The sequence below is a fragment of the Bombus terrestris genome, chromosome 5, assembly GCF_910591885.1.
Source record: "Bombus terrestris chromosome 5, iyBomTerr1.2, whole genome shotgun sequence".
NCBI lineage: Eukaryota > Metazoa > Arthropoda > Insecta > Hymenoptera > Apidae > Bombus > Bombus terrestris.
Window position 1 is genome coordinate 9,766,381 of NC_063273.1, and position 22,102 is coordinate 9,788,482.

At 38.9% G+C, this 22,102-nt stretch overlaps 1 protein-coding gene across 1 annotated transcript in view; it reads left to right on the forward strand.

Annotated features, from left to right (window-relative positions):
• LOC100650879 (hemicentin-1) overlaps nt 1-22,102 on the forward strand; it is a 300,856-nt gene that overhangs the window by 239,467 nt on the left and 39,287 nt on the right. The window contains exons 4-5 of the mRNA XM_003395270.4: nt 9,642-9,752; nt 10,962-11,165. Coding sequence (XP_003395318.1) covers nt 9,642-9,752; nt 10,962-11,165 — 315 coding nt within the window. The remainder of the gene's footprint in view (nt 1-9,641; nt 9,753-10,961; nt 11,166-22,102) is intronic.

The following is a 22,102-nucleotide window of genomic DNA, read 5'->3' on the forward strand; positions in this document are numbered from 1 at the left end:
CTCTAAGTCTGTTTCACAATAACTCGATCAAGCCTTTTAATTGTAAACTGAGCTTCTTACAAAATTTTTACTATTAATACGCTACAAATTAATAGTACCAACCACTTACTTCTATAAATATAAATTATAAAGCTGACGATAAAATTAAAAAATTTTTATGAAAGGTAGATTACAGCAGTTTGACTTCTGAGAAGCTCGATCGTTATAGTATATCAACGAGGAATCGATTAGAAAGATTTACTTTCGACTGTTAGGCCCGTACCTCGATTCAATTATACAAACGCAGACCGGGTTGCAGGAGAAACGAATTTCACGCGATTCGATTTGTCTGGTCGCGCGGATGATCCGCGCGAACCGATTCAATTCATCGCCGGCTGAATTTACTTAAACGACATCGAAGGAAGGATTAATCTAATCCGGCTGATTGGTTATGAGACTTATCGCTCGACTCCGCGTTCCACGTTTCGCAACACGGCCCTCCACAATTTGCATATTTGCAACCACGATACGACGGTACACGCGCCTTGCACCGTTCCAGCTCGTGTTTCCTGTCAAGTATTAAGCCGGTTTGCTTTGCTATCCTCCTCCTATCGCTCACCAAACTTCTGATAATGTTATTATTATTGCTTTATTCCTCGGAAAATCCTTCGATATTCGACGGAAGCCAAGTTTTCTCATAAAATATCTTATTTCTAGTAAAATCAAGCTAACATTAGAACCCCGTTTATGCCGGCCAACTTTTGGAAGATCGACCTAGATTCGTTCGACCCTGCGAAAAACATTTTGATTAATCGGAAACGATCTTAGATCCTTCGACTTGGAATTGTGTATTTTTCTATTTTTAATCGAACTGAATTTGTAGGTGAAACGATTGTTTACCGTCCAATTAATGATCCAACTTTGTCGAGGAACGATTTTTCTTCGAAAACTTTTAAAACACTTTTGCGATACTGTCTGCGCATTTCTGCTTCTTCTCGAAGTTCCTCGCAAGTGTCGCAACTCGTTGCAACTCCGAAGACAGATAATCTTTGTTACCATTCTCTATCCTATTAACAACGTCCTATTCTGTTAATCTTTGCTTTAACGCTATACTTACCAACGTTACACAAAATTTCTTTACCAAGTGCATTAATCGTCTTTAATAATAAGAATTACTCAGACGATACAAGTCTAGCATAGTCCTTTCACCAAAGTAGTACGAGAACAACCTATTAACGCAAACGCGACTTAACGAGTCAGAAATTTGGTATTTCACAAGAGTTTAGGAACTCTCACTGTAGGATCATCAAAACATCGTAGATTAGACACTCCAGAGAATCAAAGTTTGTGTAGCTCTCCTTCGAAGCTCCTAGCAACTCGTCGATATGAAGTTTGCCGAGTCAAAGGTTCCTGCTATCCAAAGCAACACGAATCCACGAGGGCTTGTATCAAGCATCTCTATTCGAAAATCATGCATATCCAGACGTGCGAGTACGGGGAGGCGACGAGTGATCGTAAGGGAACTTAACTTGTGTTCAAGTATAATTATCCCATGTTGGAGAGCGTGGAATCAGATACAAAACTAATTCCTTGTGTACGTATCGTCGCGACTGGATCGCTCGACGCTTTCCCATCTAATCTCGATAAACTCCTTATCGAGCAGAAGGTTTCTCCCTTTTGCAGAGAGGCGACGGCTTTCTTTCTCTTCGAGAATTCTATTACACGCGAACACAGCTCGTATTCCTTTTACGGATGGAAAGACTGGCCCTGGCTCTATATCCCAATGGCAACCGAATCGGAAAGTGGGTCTCTCGACACGTTAGGACAATCTTATCCCAAGGAGAAAGCCCAAGACGAAGAGAAGAAGACACCTACAAGCCTCTGAATGCTGCAGTTGTCCAATCCATAAGAAGGTTGACCTGCAGACGAGTATATTTTCTGCTGTCATAGCGAATTTACGTTGAGAGGAAGATATTAAGTCGCATCAAAAGTAGCGTTTCGGAAATCTGATTTTTGTAGCAATAATAATAATAATCGCTCACGCATCAATTGTTATTTTCGAGGACATAAAATAATAATCCTCTTTTTAAAAGGTTTCTTGCCTATTTGTTTTAGAAGCCCGGTTTTTGTGGAAATAATAATGATCGATACATTTTTCAGAGTGTTCCTTGTCCGTTGAATTATAGAAGAGCGGGAAAAGTTTTTATATACCGGATTGATTGCTGTTAGTAAGTGTGTTTAGAATTTTCTGGGGAATTTCGCAAAGTTTATGAATATTTGAATTCTTGGGAAAGCACTTTTTCTATGTGAAACTGGCCTCGTACCTTCCTCCTACACTACCATGAAATTTTTATTTTCTACTCGTTTGGAAATAGTATTTCACGTCTGTGATTATAAAAAATTCAATGTGCTCAGAGTGATGCGATAACGTAGTTAACTATGCAATTAAACGAACGGTACTTTTAGAAGTTGAAATACATAATTAAATTGGAATCACCGAATGATTGACCTACGCCAGTATAATTCTTAACCTACCATACCATAACTAACATGGCAATTAACATGCCACAAGTAAGTGTAAATATAATTAAAATTGGTCTTCTAAAGGAACATTACTTATGAAATAACCCAACATAAAGACTCGTCATTCGACAACCAATCCCATAAGAAATGCATCGAAATAAGATAATGTAAAATTATTGTTCCTGAATTTCCTTAAACAACAATGACAATGTTAATTAATCTGTTTTATCATTTTAACGGAGAAATAGACACGTTGTCCGACTCTGGAACACGTAGTAATCTCTGTACGATTCGGTATCTTGAAATCAGCCGGATCAATATATCTCTTTTCCATTTGCTTTTCTCAAAACATTGAAACGTGCGCAGAATAGTTGTGAAAAACGAGTCACAATGGGATATGAGCAGTAATATTGATATCGATGGGCCGTGTGTTACACGAATAAATGAATCCCAACGAAATATCCCTGGAAGATATCGAAATCAGTTGTTCCCTTCGAAGTATTCACAATACACGTTTCATAAATATTTCAGAGAATCCAGACGACAAATAATATAACACGATACTACATCTGTTTCTGAAACTTTTATGTCGTCCGTTTTGCGCCAATATCGTGAATTGCCCATTCTAGATAGATCATAGAAATTTACAATAAATTTAGAAGGGTATAAAATAACAAGATGATTTTGGAAATGACGAATCAGGCGATTACTAAACTGTGTTTACGCAAGTTCAGAGCTTTGCGAACACAACCAAAGCTTCGTGAAATAGAAGCTAAACGAGAAATTCGCTACGTTACTTCGTAGTGTTTCATATTTCGTATTTTATACATTTTCGCACATTTTAATTTCTCGCAAACGCATGAACATTAGCAATCTCATAATCGCCATTGTTGCGCCACATTCGTCGTTTTAATTCATACCACCAAGAGCAAAAAGAATAAAATATTCGGCGTTGTTCTTCGCTGGAAAAGGGTGAAGATTATTACATTCGGTATTTTAATGTAAGGAAGACGACTTAACGAAGACGACGTAGTGCTAATTCGTCAAAGATTATTTGTCAACGGAAGACAGCTTAATCTGGAACGATCTTTACACTACCCCTCGAGCAAAATTCACGACATTGCGTTGTATTAACTTCTCTGGGACCGAAACCCCAAAAAGCAGGGGATTCTTGCAGCGGCGTCCCATTTTGCCCAAGATTCGTTCACACTCTATTTCCCTTTCACGACGGAAAGAAGAATCCACGGCTCTCGTCCGACGTCTCAACCAACACGAATGAATCTCGACAAGATCTTGTCCCGGAGACCTTTCCAGATCGGCGCTGCTTTCACAGAAACGACGAAGGGAAAAGGAGGGAACCGACATCTGGGGAATCGGGTGTCCTGATCTTACCGAAATTCTCTACTACGAGCCATCGAAACGTAAAAAGATTACGGACGTGATACGTTGTTGGATGGTATTTAGAGGGATATTTGGTATTAACCGTGGAACAACGTGAAGAAACGGAGTTCTACTATGGAAAAGTATTTCTGGAAATTATGATTTAAAACACTAAGATAATCTGCCCTTTGTTAAAATATCCTATGTATCTACCTTTTCGAAATCGAAGAAAGCTCAAGTTACGTAATTTTTTGTGACATTTTCATTTTTCTTCGTCTAAACTTAATACAAACCTCTGAACCTGTTATTATGCTTACGAAACATATTTCAAAAGTAGGAAGAAGTCAAGAACAGAAGTTTTATTCAATTCTTAAGATTTGAAGATCATGCGATAGAATAACTGTTTCAATTTAATCTAAACTTAATTCTTAATTGGAATTAATTATATACTGGCAAAATATCTTTTAGAAATAAAACGAAATTGAGTGAAAAATGTTGATAATCCCTAAAATAAAAACACCTAACGAAACAAATAGCATAGCATTCTGCTTCATAGCTCGTTTGGCGGTCCTATGTCTCGAAAAGACATAAAACGCTGTTTCTGAACAGCATTCTGTGAAAAATGAGGATCCGTTCAAAGAAACGGAATTAATGAAGCAACCTGTAGGCTAAATAAACAAACATGGCAAGGAAAGAGGTATAAACCGGTAAATGGTGAGGGGCGAATATGGAACGCGATGGAATCGAGAAACGTGAAAGTAAAAACGAATTGAATCGCGGGTATTCATTGATGCGGCGTCGACGAAAATCCAGGACGGCCGAGCCGGCTCTTTGGAAAATTCGCGTGTACAGAGAACGTAGCCTGTAACATGGACGAATATCGATCCCAACAGCTCTTGCAACTGACGCGGAATGCGTAAGGAAGCCGTTTACATATCCGGCAATAAATGTCCTGCCTTTTAGAGAAAATATTTCTACACGGACCGTGTATCCTTGCGCTGCGCTTCAACGTATGAATAATTGAAGCGGGGATGGTATAGAAAGCCGAGAAATTGGCTCCAACATAAAATATTTCTTCATTGATGAACTGAAATTTACCGATTGGAATATGATTTGAAAAAGATATTTTCATACGATGTCTTCGATGTGTTAATGAAAGATTTTTGCAGATTTTCCTGCACGGATATATTAATTTGTACGGAAATATTAATTAGTAAACTGCGAATGTTTGTATATTTATGAGGAATTTAAAGAATATGGTTTGAAATATTGCTATTTCGACGCAGCTAAGATAATTCCAGAGCCGCTTATTCTTTGTGTGACACGAGAGAAGAAAGCATCCTTCTCATATCGTAGGATATTTGTATCGCAGAAGTGAATCAGTTTCTCGTATATATCATACGGCTGAACCATTTTAAAGAAAGAAAGAAACAACCGAGCGAGTACTAGAATAGAAAACTCTGTATCCTGAACGAAGTATCGCATCAATAGATTTCACGCGTATACAAGGACTTACCGAAGAGAACAGAATGTAAGAAACATCCCTTTATCATATAACCTCTGACGTACCAAAAGAGCAATAAATTTAAGTCTCCGAAAGCAGCCCAAATCTCTCTATTTCATCCCTTACAACTTACAAGATGAAAGTGCAACTTGTAATTCACACGACTCATTTCTAAATCACAATTGAATAAAAGAACAGGAAAATAGAAAAGAGGTAGAGTTCTAAAATGGTCAACACATAGAGTAGAACCTTATAAGACGAAAAGGACGATAAATCTGTCTTCGAAGGCACCTTCGATATCTACGAAATCAAATTCCAACTTGTAATCCTCGCGATCCACTCCCAGTCCCAACCGAAAAAAGAATGATATTATGTACAACCAACGAGATCCTAAAGAGCAATAAATCTTCGAAAACAGCCCTTGAGAACCCCCAAAAACAGCTCGACGTCATCATCCACAAAACCTCTGGAAGAGATTCGCAAGTTAGGAAACAAAACTACAGCCAGCAAACCACAGAACCCGCTCCCAATTTCCAGCCAAACAAAGGAACGGAAAAACAGCTAGCAAAGACAGGAAAAACAGTTGGAAAGACTAGAAGCTTCGGAAGAAGTCGCGCGAAATGGAGAGAACGGACGAAACAGCAGCAAGGTCTAAATTGGAGGGGCATGTAAGAAGGTGGAGTGCTCGTCGAAACGAGTCCTGTTGTTTTGCTCGCTGCTAACCCTTCGGATTATACCAGATGTGTGTCTTTCTCCGTCACGTACATGCATGCATTCGTGAAGGCTAACATGTAGCGAGGCAAAGCTTTCTGTGTACACTACCCGTACGTACACTACCGCTCAAAACTTATTCGGACACTTGTCTTTGACTTACTTATTCTTGATACGAGTTAATCATATTAGATTGTTCGGAAAGTTTGTAGCGTTTCTGGCACTTTTATATCCTGGGTATGAGATTATATACAATTTACTATTATTAGTAGTAGTCTGAATAATATAACCTTTATATTCTGTCATATTTTCTAAATTATATATGTACGAAATTCAAAGAGAATGATTTATCATGTACTCTCGCAAGATACTACTTAACAAATGCTGCTTGTATCTACTTGAACATGAAAGACGTTAATTAAAAAGAAAAATCTATCGTTGATGAATGGAAAGCGTCGTTCTTCGACAACAAAGGAAGGTCTCGTTATTTCCGTGACAAGTAGGTGAAAGCTGTTCAATGCTCAGCGACAATTTGCCTGACCTTACGCATACTCTCATCTTTACAAAATATTTGTTGCATGATAACAAAGGCTAGCCACGAGTTTCGCAACTTTTTTCTCGGTAACAAGGGAAGACGTAGCGCGGCTTTGCGAACGAACGAAAATCGAGCTGCCGAACCAATTATCATAATGAGATGTTCGGACTGGCTCGACTAGAGAAACGAGACAAACTGTTGTCTGAGTCAGCTTTGTCTTTGAAATTCTGTCTTGGTATTCCTCGACAAGGAAGGGGGAAATGGTAAAGAAACTGACTCGGTCTTGTTTCGTTTAGGAATTCAGATTTAACGGTTGGTTGGATAAAGTAGAGAAGATTCTTGTAAAGGATGAAAAGATGATATTGGCAATGGTTTAGATTTGATGTGTGTAAATAGAATTTGGTGTTTCGGTCGATCGGTTTATCGGTTGGAAAACCTTATAACGGGGATTATTCTCGCACATTACGCAGATTCTGAGGGTCGCATCTATCAGAGAGAATATCAATGCCGCCTAACGTACTCTTCAAGCAAGCTCAAACAATCAAATATTGGCTTGGTGGGCGTACCGCGACTGCCGCTGGAACACCGCTGATACAGTTCAAATAGTCTGAGTTACAAGGGACAGTTAATCGATCCCCCTAATGTTACCTTGCGCGTTGCGGTTCGTAGCCCATCGCAAATCTGCCAGGAAACTCATTAATGCTGTAATTAAATTACCACGTTTTACAATGTCGGAGTAAATCCGACTGAAATTCAATGTAATATATGGCGAAACTCTAAATCTTCTGGAAGGGACACAAAGTAAGAAGAAGATATTTATTTCATCGCACAAAGACTTAAATCGGTTAAAAATCTTGGAACAGTTATCATATTTGCAACAAAACCGGGAAGATTATGTAATCGTTAAAACGTGTGGAGAAATATCATTTAACATGATACTGTAGATGACAATGAAAGTATCTAGCGTGTATTATGCTGGTGAATTGGAGAAGTAAAACAAAGTCTTGTAACTTTTGAACAGGAATGTACAGGTGTAGTTGATCGAAATTCTTAATTTCACAGCGAGATGATATAACTCAACGATCAAAGTACAGCACGTTGAACAACGATTTTTGTGCCAAATAAATAGCCAGGAATGGCTGAATTAATAGCATTTTCGTCAGCAATTCCTGTAAGCGACGTTTCGAGTTAATAAAAGTTAGTGTACGACGATGTATCACCGTGTTCGAAGACGCAAGCCAGGAGGCACATTATCGTTGTGCATCATATTTCCTCGAGGATTATATATCCGGTGATTCGAGAAATGTGCACCGTTATACAAAAATGCGAAATGGATATTCGCCTGATGAATGTATACAAGGATAATTACGATTAGTGTTATTTTAATTCTGTCTACCTCAAGAAAAGTATTCTATTAAAAAATGAGTATCTATCTGGAAACGTATCGACTAATATTTTATGTATTATACGTTTGCTTCCATGATAAAATCCCTTCTTTTATATTTCAAAAATCTGATATCCGTTCTTGACTTCCTTTTCTCTTCCAACTTAGTCTAATCGCCTCCATATATGTTCTCTCCTATCGAGATCAAGGCTCCATTTATGATAGCATTTTCAATAGAATAAACCAGGGAAACTACAAACTAAAAACTACTACTACGATAATATGTAAAAATCCTATTTCCATGTAACGATACATAAAAACGTTTCCCAAAAATAAGCTCACGGATTAATTTGCGTTGGTAAGAGCAGTACCATTAACGATTCAAGATTTACGCACAACGCTGTATAACACGTACCACGTGAAATTATGATACAGTAAATGCTACAAAAGCTAATACCAATAAATGGCGCATCCTCCCACCGCTCCTCCCATGTCATTTATCAGAATCACGAGGTTAACGTCATCCAAACCCACGAGGCACGAGCCACCGATGTTCATCAAGAAACGAACGACAACATAATGTCGCAGATCGACTTTCCCGGCAGTAATTTTTCAATTACTTTCCCTGCAATACCGTTGGCCAGCGGATCTTCTCTTTTTCCATGCAAGAGCTGAGAGGAGTCCGCGCCGTATCGATTTCAGATTCCAATTTAATGGCGTCGCGGTATCCGAGCCGCGATCTTCCAATACCAATTTCGCGTTATCGGCCTCCGTTCGACGACGACGGCTTCCGTCTTGCAACTGCCAGACGCGGGTCGCGCGATCTTCGAACCCTACAAGCGACTCTGCTCGCGATTCGAATGGTCTTAGAACGCGATTCTACTCCTGGTCTAGGGAATTTCAAGGTAGACTGTGTATTCGAGATCCGTGAGAGTTTTGGAACGTTGAATACTAGTGTATTCGGGGTAGCGGAATTTTCTACGTGACTGTGTGCATCCGCTTTAAGTTTGAAGCGAAGAGCATGAGAGTGGCTAAGCATAGATTTGGGAAATCGAGGGTGTGATCGTAGAGTAAGCTTAACATTCTGTACGTAAATCGTATATATTTGTAATCTTATAAAAATATTCAATGCAACGTTGGATAATAAATGCATTAAGAATATTTTTGCTTTAGGTGGTACTGCACTAGAGATTCTAGAATTGTTGGTATATCCAAGACACACATGTCTCTATATCGATAGAAAAATACATCGCGTTGGAAACTCTTTTGTTTCATATGGCACTCCATTTAAAATTTTAGAACTCTGAATGTATCTAGGACACAAATTTCTCTATATCGGTACGAACACAGTATTGCATTGGGAATTTTTTCATTTCGGATGACATTCAACTAGAAATTTCAGAATCCTGGATATATCCAAGATACAAATTTCTTCATATCGGTTCCAAAGATGTATTGCATTGGGAATTTCTTCATTTTGAATGATACTTTACTTGAAATTTTAGAATTCTGAATACGCGCAAGCACTATATGTATCAAAAACATCAATGTCTTTATATCTAGGATTTTCTCGTTCTAACAGATGTCAAGTGGTAAATGCTCGGTGGTTTGCTTTGGTGTTACAGTTCCGCCGCACAAAATCGTGATCATCGATGATTCCGGAATCGCACGGAACTCTATGGTGGGTCCGTACATAGAGGGCGACACTTTGCGGATCTACTGTGACGTGTACGGCGGTAAGTACAATGTAACGTCACATCGTACCGTGTTCCCGTGGTTCGGTCGAGAGGACCGCTGGAACGTCCGCTGCAATTCCAAAAACGAGCACGGCTTTCGTGGATCGTTGAAGCCTCGTTTGCAACGGGATTTACGTGACAGTGTCCGTGTATGTGGCAAGGAACGCTGGCCACGTCCAGAAATTCATTTTAATCGCCACGTTAGGTAGCTCCTTTACCAAGTAATGGATACAATCCTGTGCTAAAGTCTTAGAATATCTACTAAACGAAATCATGCTTTCCGAGTTAGGAAATTACGAAACAGAAATTTCGATAATGTTGAAAGTAAAAGATAAAAAATATCAATCAATTGCATAGAGATTGTTTTCAATTCTTTCGAATGTGATATTTGTATTATGTGATAATTGTAATAGAGTTATGCCTTAGGAAGCTTGCAATGTTAAGTCGATTTTGTTAGATACGCTTAATTTTTAAGGAATTTCTAATTCTGAAAATACACACAAAGAGTATCTTAAAGTATATTTAGTTTCCATCATAAAATTAGCAACGTAGATGATCTGAGACTTTTTCACAGTACTAAGCCCGAGGAAAGATAAGAAAATTGGTAGTGATTTAAAGAGTACACAAAAGTACACTATGCTCGAGATTACTCTGCATAAAAGCAAATTAATTTGATTATAGTATTTATGATCGTTGCACTGCGGTATTGTGTACTTAGAGAAGAAACGATAAGTAACTACAGTTTTACGAGATTCTAGGGTTAAAATACCGGGAAACCGTGGAAAATAGGCTACGGCAGTACAATTTTCATGTGTACTCGCAGTAAACACGCGTTACGTACGATTTACGGACTAAAGTACCTGGTGTTACCGTGAAAGATTGGTAGTTATCATCGTGAGAATTTATTTCAATTACTGTCGCGGATATTGCACGCCCTTCGCGACCAATTCTTCATTGTAAATGATTTTTACGACGCAATCTCGAATTTTTTTATATTTCCCACTAAAACACAATAACGAAACGAACGAACAATTCTATGCAATTTTTAGCTGACAGGGGCGAATCGTTAACAAAATAAAATTCATAACTACGATCCACTGCTACCTTTCAGAATGTTACCGTCAGGCAAAAATTCTCGTTCCCAGCGAGAAGAAATTCAGGAAATAGTTTGAAAATTGCGTGAAAAATGGAAGTGATGCGTTTCCACAGGTAAGCCAGCGCCGACGGTGTCCTGGTACCGCGACGACAAACTCGTCAGCAACAAAACCGTAACAATGAGGAACGACGTGACGCGCAACGAGCTCGTTATAAAAAATTTAGGACGGGACGACGTCCGCTCTATACTAACCTGCAACGCAACGAATAACAATAGGTCCATCCCGCTCTCCTTCACCGTTTACGTCGACATGAATTGTAAGTATCGCCCCACGGTCACAACGATAAAAACTCCCCGAATGCTTGGTTTTACTCGAAACTATCGTAAACTGGAGAAACGTTGGCAGCATCAGGTAATAGTCGCAAATACGAGTTCGTACTTCGTTTAGCGCCAGTTTTACACTTTCGACAAGACATTTAGTTTAAGAGTGTAACAAAGACGATATATCAGAAATAACTGGTAATCATAAAACTAAAGAAACTTTTTTGTAAAGATTCGAAACTCTCAGAATAACGATTAGAATTTGGTAATTAGGATGTAAATACATGAACAAAGGATTAATTCGTAATAATTAAATATCCGATGCCTTTGATTGCAACATTAAATCAATTAGTAAGAAAATGAATTAATCTTTCAAATAAATCACGAATAAACAGCGAAGCAATGTAGAATTATGAAATAAACGAATTTAACTGCCAATACAAACCCGGTTTACGACGTTTCGCCTATTTCTCACTGTCGTTCTCTTTTCACAAAAAACATTTTGATTTCTGCTCCTTGATATCCTACGAATAATAAATCCGAAAGACGGCCAATCGTAATAAATAAACAAACGGGTTATAAGTCGGCCTGTTAAAATCACATGTCAAACGAACGAATACTAAACTTATTGAATAAAGCGACATCGATGCGGTTGTTCACGGAAGAAAAACTGGGTTATGAAATTTCTCGCCGCGATGAAACTCCATCGACGCTACTGCGCGTCTTTGCGATAGCGCTGTGCTATTGACAAGCCATCGCTGCGAGATGTTTATCGATATAATAGAAAAGCCAATGGCCATTTTTCTAGTGGCGTTTCGCGTGCCACGCTGCGGAATCCAAGCGAAATACCTTGTCGATGGGCAGAGATGAAGTTTCCACCGAGCGAGCAACGAAGTTTAGATCGACTTCGATCCCACCTCTGAACAACATCGAGGATCCGATTGATTCCCAGAAACCCAATAAATATCGACTTGTTTGGAGAGTTCGTAGTACTTTTAATCAACATATTATATCTAGCATATTCGTTATGCACTTTTATAAAAAAGGTATGCTACCAACAAATGTACCAATTAATGAAAAACATGTGGCATTAGTGAGTACAAGGTGCGTGATTCTCGAAACAAAAGAGAGGCCTTCAAATTCTTCCTAAATTCCATCATGAGCTCTTCAAACAACCCAATATTATAGACTCGCCGTCTCTAAAACAATTCTAAAACAAATAGAACACACTTGACCGAGTCAAGCGATTCAAAGTAGACGAGGACTTTACTCGATAGACAAATATCTTCTGTATTCGAATGCTAAGATAACAACTGGCAGTCAATTGACCATATCTACAACAATAAATAACATTATTGTATTGTTTACCAATTTCCTAAAGATACAACATCGTCAAGTTTCTCTTAAATCTCGCTACGTTCTACATAAACTTTGCCGAAAGATCCAATAGTAAAACAGAAACACTGATCTCGACTTTATCACCAACCCCTAGATCCATAATTCTAAGCCCTAAATTGAATCATCCCACACATATATTACGGAGAACAAAAAATACAGAAGTTATGATGGGAAGCTTGTTCGCTCGTCATTCAAGACACGTGACCGCAGTGGCAAGACCGATCTTTTGAATCTAAATTATCACGGGTTAAGCCAGTAAAACGTAGGGCGTAACGAGAAATAATAAGTTTAGCGTCAGGTTAGAATCAAGATGAACGATAAGATCTTTTGAAAGGAAGTACACAAGGACGGGGATCCTCGGAGCTTCCTCTGGGGGATCGTCCTATATTCTTTACAAGACCGAACCCATTTTCCAGCCACTGTGCGTAAAGGAAACGAGAGATAGGAGGTGGCCACGGGCGTGGTCATTACAGGATGAATTACGTTCATGGGGTTGCCGAGATATCCTTCGTCCTTTTGCTTCATCTTTTCCCCCTTTGGAAAGGTTTTCGATTATCTATACAATGATTTAAAATATTCCCCGATAACGTCCACGGATCAGGAAGTGACCATTTCCACTCAACGACCTCTGATCTAGCTGACTCCTCGCCTTTACCCTCTTGGAAACAAAGCGAGAACTGATATACCGTTTATACCGTCATATCGTTTGAGGATACTTAAGAAGGATGATACTCAAAAATGGTTAAAGGGAACGATGGCCGATGAATCTGATCGGAGAGAGCAGATATTTTAAATCTCACATATTTTTTGGAACGGAGCACAATGGAGATCCTCTTTAAATGGTCTATCCAGAACGATGTATTCTTCCCGCGGTGAATAGGATCTCTTGAAATTAACGTTTCGGCCTGTAAATCGGCAAACGAAGACTTTCAACTGAATTCAAGCCCCTAATTAGCGGCTAAGTAGATCTTAAACTAGGTTACGCAAAGTTTTACCTTGCACTTTTTTTGTAGCGGAGATATACGGTTTAACGGGAAATATAGAGACAATAAAATCCTTTTACGCGGCAAGAATTCCATTAAAAAGTGCTGAATAGTCGAATTTGCTACGGATTCACGAACTTCCGAACAATCAATCGGCCACAATCCGAACCCTGTTGTTCGAGTACCCAATACCGAGGACGCTGGTAACAATTATTTCTGACAGGGTCCAACAGGATTCTATCGATAAGCGGAACATTCGGCTAGGAGCAGAGTCGATGCACAACAGATGACTAGACCAGATTACCTTGTCTTTAGCCGTACCAAGTTCCGCGAGATCGTGCCGCAATTTAGGAGAATGGCAAAGTTCTGGCTGATAGCCTCGTTCCACGTCACCCAGTTCTTAAACAAAGTTTGACCCTTACCGGTGTAGTAGACTCTACTACGTCGTTTTCTCGGTGTTCAATCCTACCAACGGTCACCAGTCTCGCTTCGCTGTTCCCAAATTATCGTCTCTCAAATGGTAGACTGTGAAACTCTGCTGATCAGCTAATTTTTTTCAAGCACTGGAATGAAAGGAGTACAGCACGTCATTTCGTACATTTGCGCCATTACGAAATGATAATGACATTGAAACACAAAGAACCATTTTTAGAATTGAATCGATTAGATCTCGACAATGTCGTGACTCGAATCTCAAAAGCTCTAGTTTAGATCGATCATCGTGACAAATTGTAGGAAATGAGTCATTTGATTTCAGACGAATTTATTATGTTTTGTAATTTCAGAAAAAATAGAGCCTAGTTGATTTGGCTCCTGAGAAACTCGAGTACATCAGATATTACTATGTAGTATCGTCGCTAGAAATTTTGTTTATATATCGAAAATACGTTTCGGGATCCGTTTCAAATTCCTCTCAATCTGAACCGCGTTTAAAACAAGAGTTTTAAACATCCCGGAAGCAATCAGTTCCATAGGACGCAACAATTCCGATCACTCTGTTTCGCTATAGCTTCTCGATCCACGAGCAAAGCTTAAATAATTTAACCGCGTGTAATTCCCAGAAGTGGTAAGTGAAATGCCAGACTGGCGTTTCAGATTGTCGTGGCGCGACTTTATGTCACCGGATGTTTTAGTCTCGGTGGAATATCGTTCGTAATAACGTAGCCAATGTCATTCGCTCCTATCCTTTATTCGCTAGCTTTTTACGAGCTTCCTGTTTGTTCCTTGCAATTTTCTTTATGACTCTATTTATGCCGGTGGTAATAACGTAATTATGGCTAATTTCGGCACGTTCAATGTGCGTGAAAATAATTTTCTTACATTCTGACTGAAATGACTGAACTGTAAGGATAAAAACAAAGTTTCCATGTTTCTATCAGTCAAATTATGTAGGTTTATTATGGCAAGGAAGTTTCTTACAAACTTCCCGTTCGTTCCCTTTAGTCATATTTATGACTTTATTTGCCATTATAGTTTCAAGACTCTTACGTCTGAAAATTAGCAGTGAATTGCTGTAGCACATACGGTCGTTGCGATCATTAGAAACGTGTGAAATAGTCTTTGAAAATACGTCGTTTAACGATGCGAAGAGAAAGACTGCGTAATTGTTCGACCTATTAATTCTCTGTTGTTTATTTCCTACATACAAAGTTTATCTCCGAAGATATCGACGAATCGAATTCGTCATTTTCCTATTGACTGCTCGTTTCGTCTGCAGAAACTTTCGTCCACCGTTCGATGTCACATGTGAAAATTCATTACGAGATCTCATCGGGAAGCTTCATTAAAGAGAAGATATCCGGTGCTGATACATAATCGGGATTAGTATCGTTCGTATCAATATCGCTTCTACTGCTAAACTGGTTATGGTGTCGGCGAATCATCCTAATGAATCTACAATATCACTGAGATTCGATATTTCGCGAGGTTCCAACTTAAACATCGTTGTCCCATCTGAGCAATGCTTACGCCATCGGTTGTACGAATCTTTTTTTATTACCAGCCTGACTATTATCTATCCAAGAAATGTCTCCAACATACTACTAAAATTTACTAGTAACAGGCTGACCATTTGTTTAAACGACCAGCTTCTAAAGTTCTCGCGAGCAGTAGTTTATCGCATTGACTCGTAAAAACTTTTTCAAATGGTTCTGGCTAGATATCGCTGTTTGTACGCGATAAGTCGAAATTTATTTAATGCTGGAACCGCTAAAAACTAAAGTTTGTAGCAAAGAAATCAAAGTGGATGATATATAGAAAAAATATATAACGCAGAAGAGAAAGCTTCTATCCATATACCACATTGAGAATCATTGAAATTTCTGAAAGTACACACCGTCGTAAATTGACAAAATTTCATAAGATTCCAATAAAAAATTACAAATTGTTCAGTTTCGTTATTATCCCTATGGAAAGTTACGAATTGGCTACTATGTCTACTGTAATAATTTTAACCGATTAAAGATGAATGATTCTAACTGTTCTGTACTAGATAAGAAGAGATTCGAAGTTTTGAAGAAGCACACAGAAAAAGATAGGGAAAGTTTCCATGAAGTCGAAGCAATTTGTTACCTCGTTAAATTACCATAACGCTGGCGGTAAAGAGCACTATTATTTTGCCATCGCGACAAATCGCACTCTCAAGAGCAGACTGTCTTTAATTGAAGCTTCCGGTGCTCGAGGTCACCATTTCCCTCGCGATTCTTCCCAACGAGGTGTCTCCTCCACGGAGCAGGCTACGAATTCAATTTAGAACGATCGATTGGACGAGTAATTGAGATGCACCGAAAATAATGCGCCGGGAATGAAGATGGGGGTTAAACGGAATATTAAGAAGCTTATGAATCGGACCAGAATTGGGGAAATTATTATCTCAAGATGCAATTACTTTAAAAACAAGTGGTTCAAGAAGACGATTCCAGAGGGTATTACTATTTCTACATTATTCAATTTAGGATAACCCTTTTACACTAAAACCACCGATCCACTATGATGTATATACACTACCGTTCATAATTATTATTTGAATGAAATCAATGATCGATAAACGTTTCTCTTGAATAATTTATATTTAACCAATAATATTCAAAACGGTGTTTATTATTTCAATAAGGATTTGTATGCATGAATAATAGCAAGAAACACTTGCTTAACTTTTATAATAGAAGAGAAAACAACGTACATCGGAGAGGTACATCGGCTAATTATGAATAATTATGTGCAGTACTATGTATGTTCTGAGTTTCATTATACACGAATAACAAGAGACAACAAAAACAGCTGCATAAATTTTAATAATAGCAAAAGCTACAAGTCTGAAACAATTTGCAGATCATTTTTGGATGTTAAACCGTAGACAGATATTATTCTTTCATTATGTCGGCATGCTAACGAATACGTACCAGTGAAGAAAGATATACCACAAAATAGTTTCGATAAGAAACTGTTGAAATATCATACGATCAAATATGAGCAATAGATATTCCAGATAAACAGCGAAGACAAAGAGACTAGAGTATTTATCGGACACACCGGATCTATACTATAGAATTCTTGAGATGGCGCGATTGCAAGTTATAAGAAGGTTTCACACGAACACGAAGGCCATTAGTATGTTTGGTACGTGAAGCTCGAAACGAACGCCGAGGCAGCGACCTCGAAAGGCTACAAAGTAAATTCCATCGTAACACGCGATGTGGCCTAATAACTAATTATTCCCGATAACGCTGGATTATCGAGTAATTATGCGTATCGCGATGAAGAAAAAAGAATAAAAAAATGCGAACCCAAGAAGAAGGCAATTTCTTTGTGTGGAGCGGATCAAAAAGCTACGAGTCGTTCTCAATTACTTCGATTCATATCGTAATGAACCACGAAAGGACCTACGGCTCAAATGCTGTAAATTTCGTTTAACGTTCGTTCGTAATTGCCACTTTCGAGCGGATCGAAGCTTACGAACACATGTTACGAATATTATTCGAATGGAGAAGCTCGTGTAACGGAAAATACGCAAATTTGCATTAATTTTTTTGTTCGTCTTGTTGAATGAATACTTGCTCACGAATACTCTGTCATTTAAAAAAATCGAATCTTATGTACACTAGTAATCATAAGTATCAGGACACATTGATATTTGATATAAATTGGACATTTTTCATTATATTTATTTTCTAGTTATTTTATTGTAAATCTACTTGCTATTAAATATAGCAAAATTTATTAGTATCTTCTAAGAAATGTAAGTAATAGGTGTCCTAATATTTATGCTTGACGAAGTATTATGTTTCAATGTTTACCATAGATCGGAATTTTCAAGTCATTCCACCACTGCCAGATTTATATCTAAACCTTGTGAAGCAGTATTTCTAAATGTTAGTAAACATCAGACCGTGTATTCATTAAAACGATCAATCATCGAAATTCCTCGATTTACCTAAGACACAGCGGAACAAACCCGTAATTCGTCACTCCATAATGGCGTTCAATTATCTACGAAAGCAACGAGCCTATTCAACGATATATAAAATAAGAGAAAATAGTGCTGATAGAATAGGTTCAAACAATGTAGTTTATTAGAGGAAATAGCGAAACAAAGGATAGATCCATGAATCATAGGGCAAAGTTTAAAAAAAGACGACACTAAAAGAAGGAAGAAAGGACGAAAAACCTGAAATATATTATTGCTTTATCCCATAAGGCTACGCGGTATTTCGACGATGTTAGCCGTAACCGCGAAAAAAAAACAAGCATGATATCCTGTTTCTACTGTCTCTCGATCCTGCACTACCTCGGAATCCACACCAAATTTCGCACGACCCTGACCAAACCAGCCACGAGGCATCCAAAAGCCTCAAAAAATTCAATGGACAGAAAGAATTTTCAGCTATGTTCACCTAAAAACCTATTCGTTTGATATCTACCACCGTAGATCTCCTCTAGTGCGCAAAATTATCCATAAGGAAGTTAAAACAATCATCTTGGCGAGGCAAGAGTTCGTGTGCTTTAAAGTTTCAGAGGAATATTAACCGCCTAAAGAATTTACAATCAGAGACATTTATCTCGTGCACCGTATGGCTCGTATAAACGGTCGTTACGGTGTTAAAGAAGAATAGATGGAAGTAAAGGGAAAAGGAGAAAAAAATTGAGATGTGGGAAAGAAAAAAGAATGAAGAGGGGAAAGAAACGCGAGAAAGAAGAACAAAATAAGCTATCGAGTCGCTTTATGCGCGACACTGTGCGCGTATCACAAAAGACGAGCGTGGAAACAAGTTCCAGGGCACTCGCCGAGTTAATAATACGTTTCCGGTGTTTTTCACGGCGAAAGGTATCGCGGTACAGACGAGCTGCCCGTACGAAGCTTAAAAAGGAATCGCCACCCTCAATGGCGGCCCGAGAGCTTTCTTATTTGCCTTTCGGCCGCGCAGATACACGGCAGTCGGTGACACGGATTTCCTGCCTGATATATGTATATCTCTTGCCTCTCGTGCAAAAGCGCGTCCTTCAGTACGACCCGATTTTCCAAAGCCCCGTTGCCGAGACATTCTTGCCAACTGCGACACGATTCGTTCCGGTAACGGCCGTAAAGAAACTGTTCGACGGCCTTTCGCAAGGCAGACGATGGCCATTAAAGACACTCGCCGCGTGTACCGAACTCTCTTGGCTCGAGATGTGTGATTTGCCCGGCCTGATGGAGCCTGCGCTTGAATACAGGAATTTAAATACCGAGTTTTCGGAGTTCTACAAAGTGTTGTACTTTTTCAGATCGTTAAAATTCAGATCGTTGTTTTAGAAGAGTGATGACAACATCATCTTATTTCTGAGAGTATCATTGACGTTTTATAGTAAATATTCGTTGACCGTTTGAAATGATAAATAAATAGTAAATAGCAATAGCGAATATTAATTAGTACATTCGATTCAAACTGTAAAACGTGAGGATTATTTCGGAAACTTTAGTAAAGTAGAAGTATTCGGACTCATGTAATTCGAATTGCTACATGGTGGCATTTTTGTATAGCCCGCGTTATTAGAATTAACCTGTCTTGCTAATTATTGTATATGTTAGATAATCCTTGTTACGCCGCGCAAGACATCTGCACTCCATCCCGCGCGGCTTGACAGCCAACGGTCTATGTGCCGTCCTTCGGTACCTACCCTCAATAGGCCCAAGGACCCACCATAAACTTGAACTCCTAACTGCATTATTCGCACATATGAGAAAGACCTTTTTAGAAAGGTCCTTGGGTTTATTACGCGCTCTCAAGAATTACGGAGAAAGCGGGTAGTGGCCTAACGCAAAAAGAGGAGATTTACCTAACGGAAAATCTGGGTTTTTTCCCATAAACAATATCGCCCATGAACCACGTTGGTAGGAGGCTTCTTTCTCCTATCTTCCTTCCCAACATTGGTCATAACCAATCGGCATCGCGGATCATTGCCCTCACTTTCCTAACTAAAAATGTAAGCAACGAATCCGATTCCTTCGTTTAAAGGCCACACCCATACCGAGCTTTCCTCCGTAATCACATCAGAACGAACTTCAGAGACCCTATACCTCTCACAGTGCCTACAGGTGCGAGAGTACCTATACCTCTCACAGTGCCTACAGGTCCGAGAGTTCCTACAGCTCTCACAGTGCCTACAGGTCCGAGAGTTCCTACAGCTCTCAAAGTGTCTCGCTAGTCAATCAAAGTCACCATATACACGGATTCTCTCATCTACGAATAATCCTTTTCTTCGTCACCTGTATCTTAATCAACGGTGTTACTAATTTGTGTGATTGTACAAAGTGTTGGAAATATACATTTTTATAACCCTGTGAATCACAGTGTTATACTACAACAACCACCCCTATTATCCTAATCGAAATAAGGGGATCGAACTATTCGTGGTGTCGATTATTACAATCGTAACGGGAATTTACAACTCCCGTTGACGCGTTTTCTCGCGACCGCGTCACACCGCGATAGCTCGAATTTACAATCCTATTCGTGACTTGTATTATCTCGAAATACGCATACAACGATGTAACTGAATTCGTTGAGATTGGAAAAAATATTTGCTTAAAACTAGCGATACTTGTGTTAGAAATTTAGTTAAAGTGTTGACCAACGTTTTAAAAGAAGAAGATCTAAAAGTGAAACTGACTCGATTAAGCAACTTTCCCTGCAGACGTGTCTTATCTTCTCGCGACAAAACAGAAACTTTAATCACCTCGCGATTAAACGGAAACTTTAATTACAGAAATAACACAGAGCTTCTTTTCCCCAAATAGCAAGATATTTCATCTTCTTTTTCTATCATAAATCTAAATCTAATAAACAACAAGGAATCTTAAGCATCCTCGTCTAGAAGCATCCGAACAACCCGCGTCCCTAAATTCTCGAACCCCTCCATGAATCAGTCCGTATACACGAGCACATTTATCAGTTCCTCCTTGTCTGTTGCTTCGTGTTTTCCATTACGGTTTCACCGTGGAACGAAACGCAGACTTTTCGCCTGGACGTTTGTTTTTCGAAGACAATAACATTCGCCTTCGACGAACGATTAAAACCAGATTTAATCCGCGTGATTCCCATCTCCATTCGCGATTAATACAGGGTAAATGGAGCGTACCAGCCGAACCATTCACCAGGCGAGAAATTATGCGACTCTTTGTTTTCGGTTATACCGGTCCGGCTGCTCGTAATAGATTCACACTTAAACTGTACATAAGTACGTCCATTTATCGCGGTTTACAGAAGCCTGAGCCCACCTATACACGCCGGCACCGGCTATTTGTTTCGAGCGGTCATCGCAGACGCGCCGTAAGCCAGTTGGAATTTTCGCGGTTCGTGGCTTTTCGTTCCAACTCGTCGACACCACGACTTTCTACCCTCTGCTCGTGGTAGCGCGGAACCAACGTACGAGTGTAGTTTTGGCTTCGGTTAAAGTAAGGAAATGAAAATTTCGCGCATCGCCAAGTTGCCTCGAGCACGCTACGATAAACATTCGCTGTTTACAAATCAAATTTTACAGTTTTAATGTTTAGTTTCATCTGCAGGCGAGATTATTTATTTGGTTATTTATTCGTGGCATGAGCACAGATACATGTGATTCTTTTTATTTGATAGAGTTAGTTTAATAGATATGTACTAAATTTTGTTTCGCGATAATATAGCGCGAAAGGAACTTTGCCAATTTTATATACACAAAACATTTCTTAATTTTTACCACACTCTGGTATAAATTCTCGTAGCGAAGAAAGCAGAGAAATTTAGGAAAATTTTGTGAACTTCTGAATTTACCAAGTCTTGGCATTTTTTTACAAAGTCCTCAAAAGAAATGCGAAACACTTAAGAAATCGTAGAGACCTCGGAAATTTTAATATCGTCGACATTTCAACATTAAAACAAACGATATTTTCAAAATTCCTAAGAAGATGAAAAGGTACGTATTTAACCTCAAAATCAAACAACTTAGAAACATACGGTTTCTCGAGTTCTTTTGTAATCTCCGTACGCGTTCTCCGTACTTTTACACATTCAAATTACCCGCAAAAGTGCAAACATCGC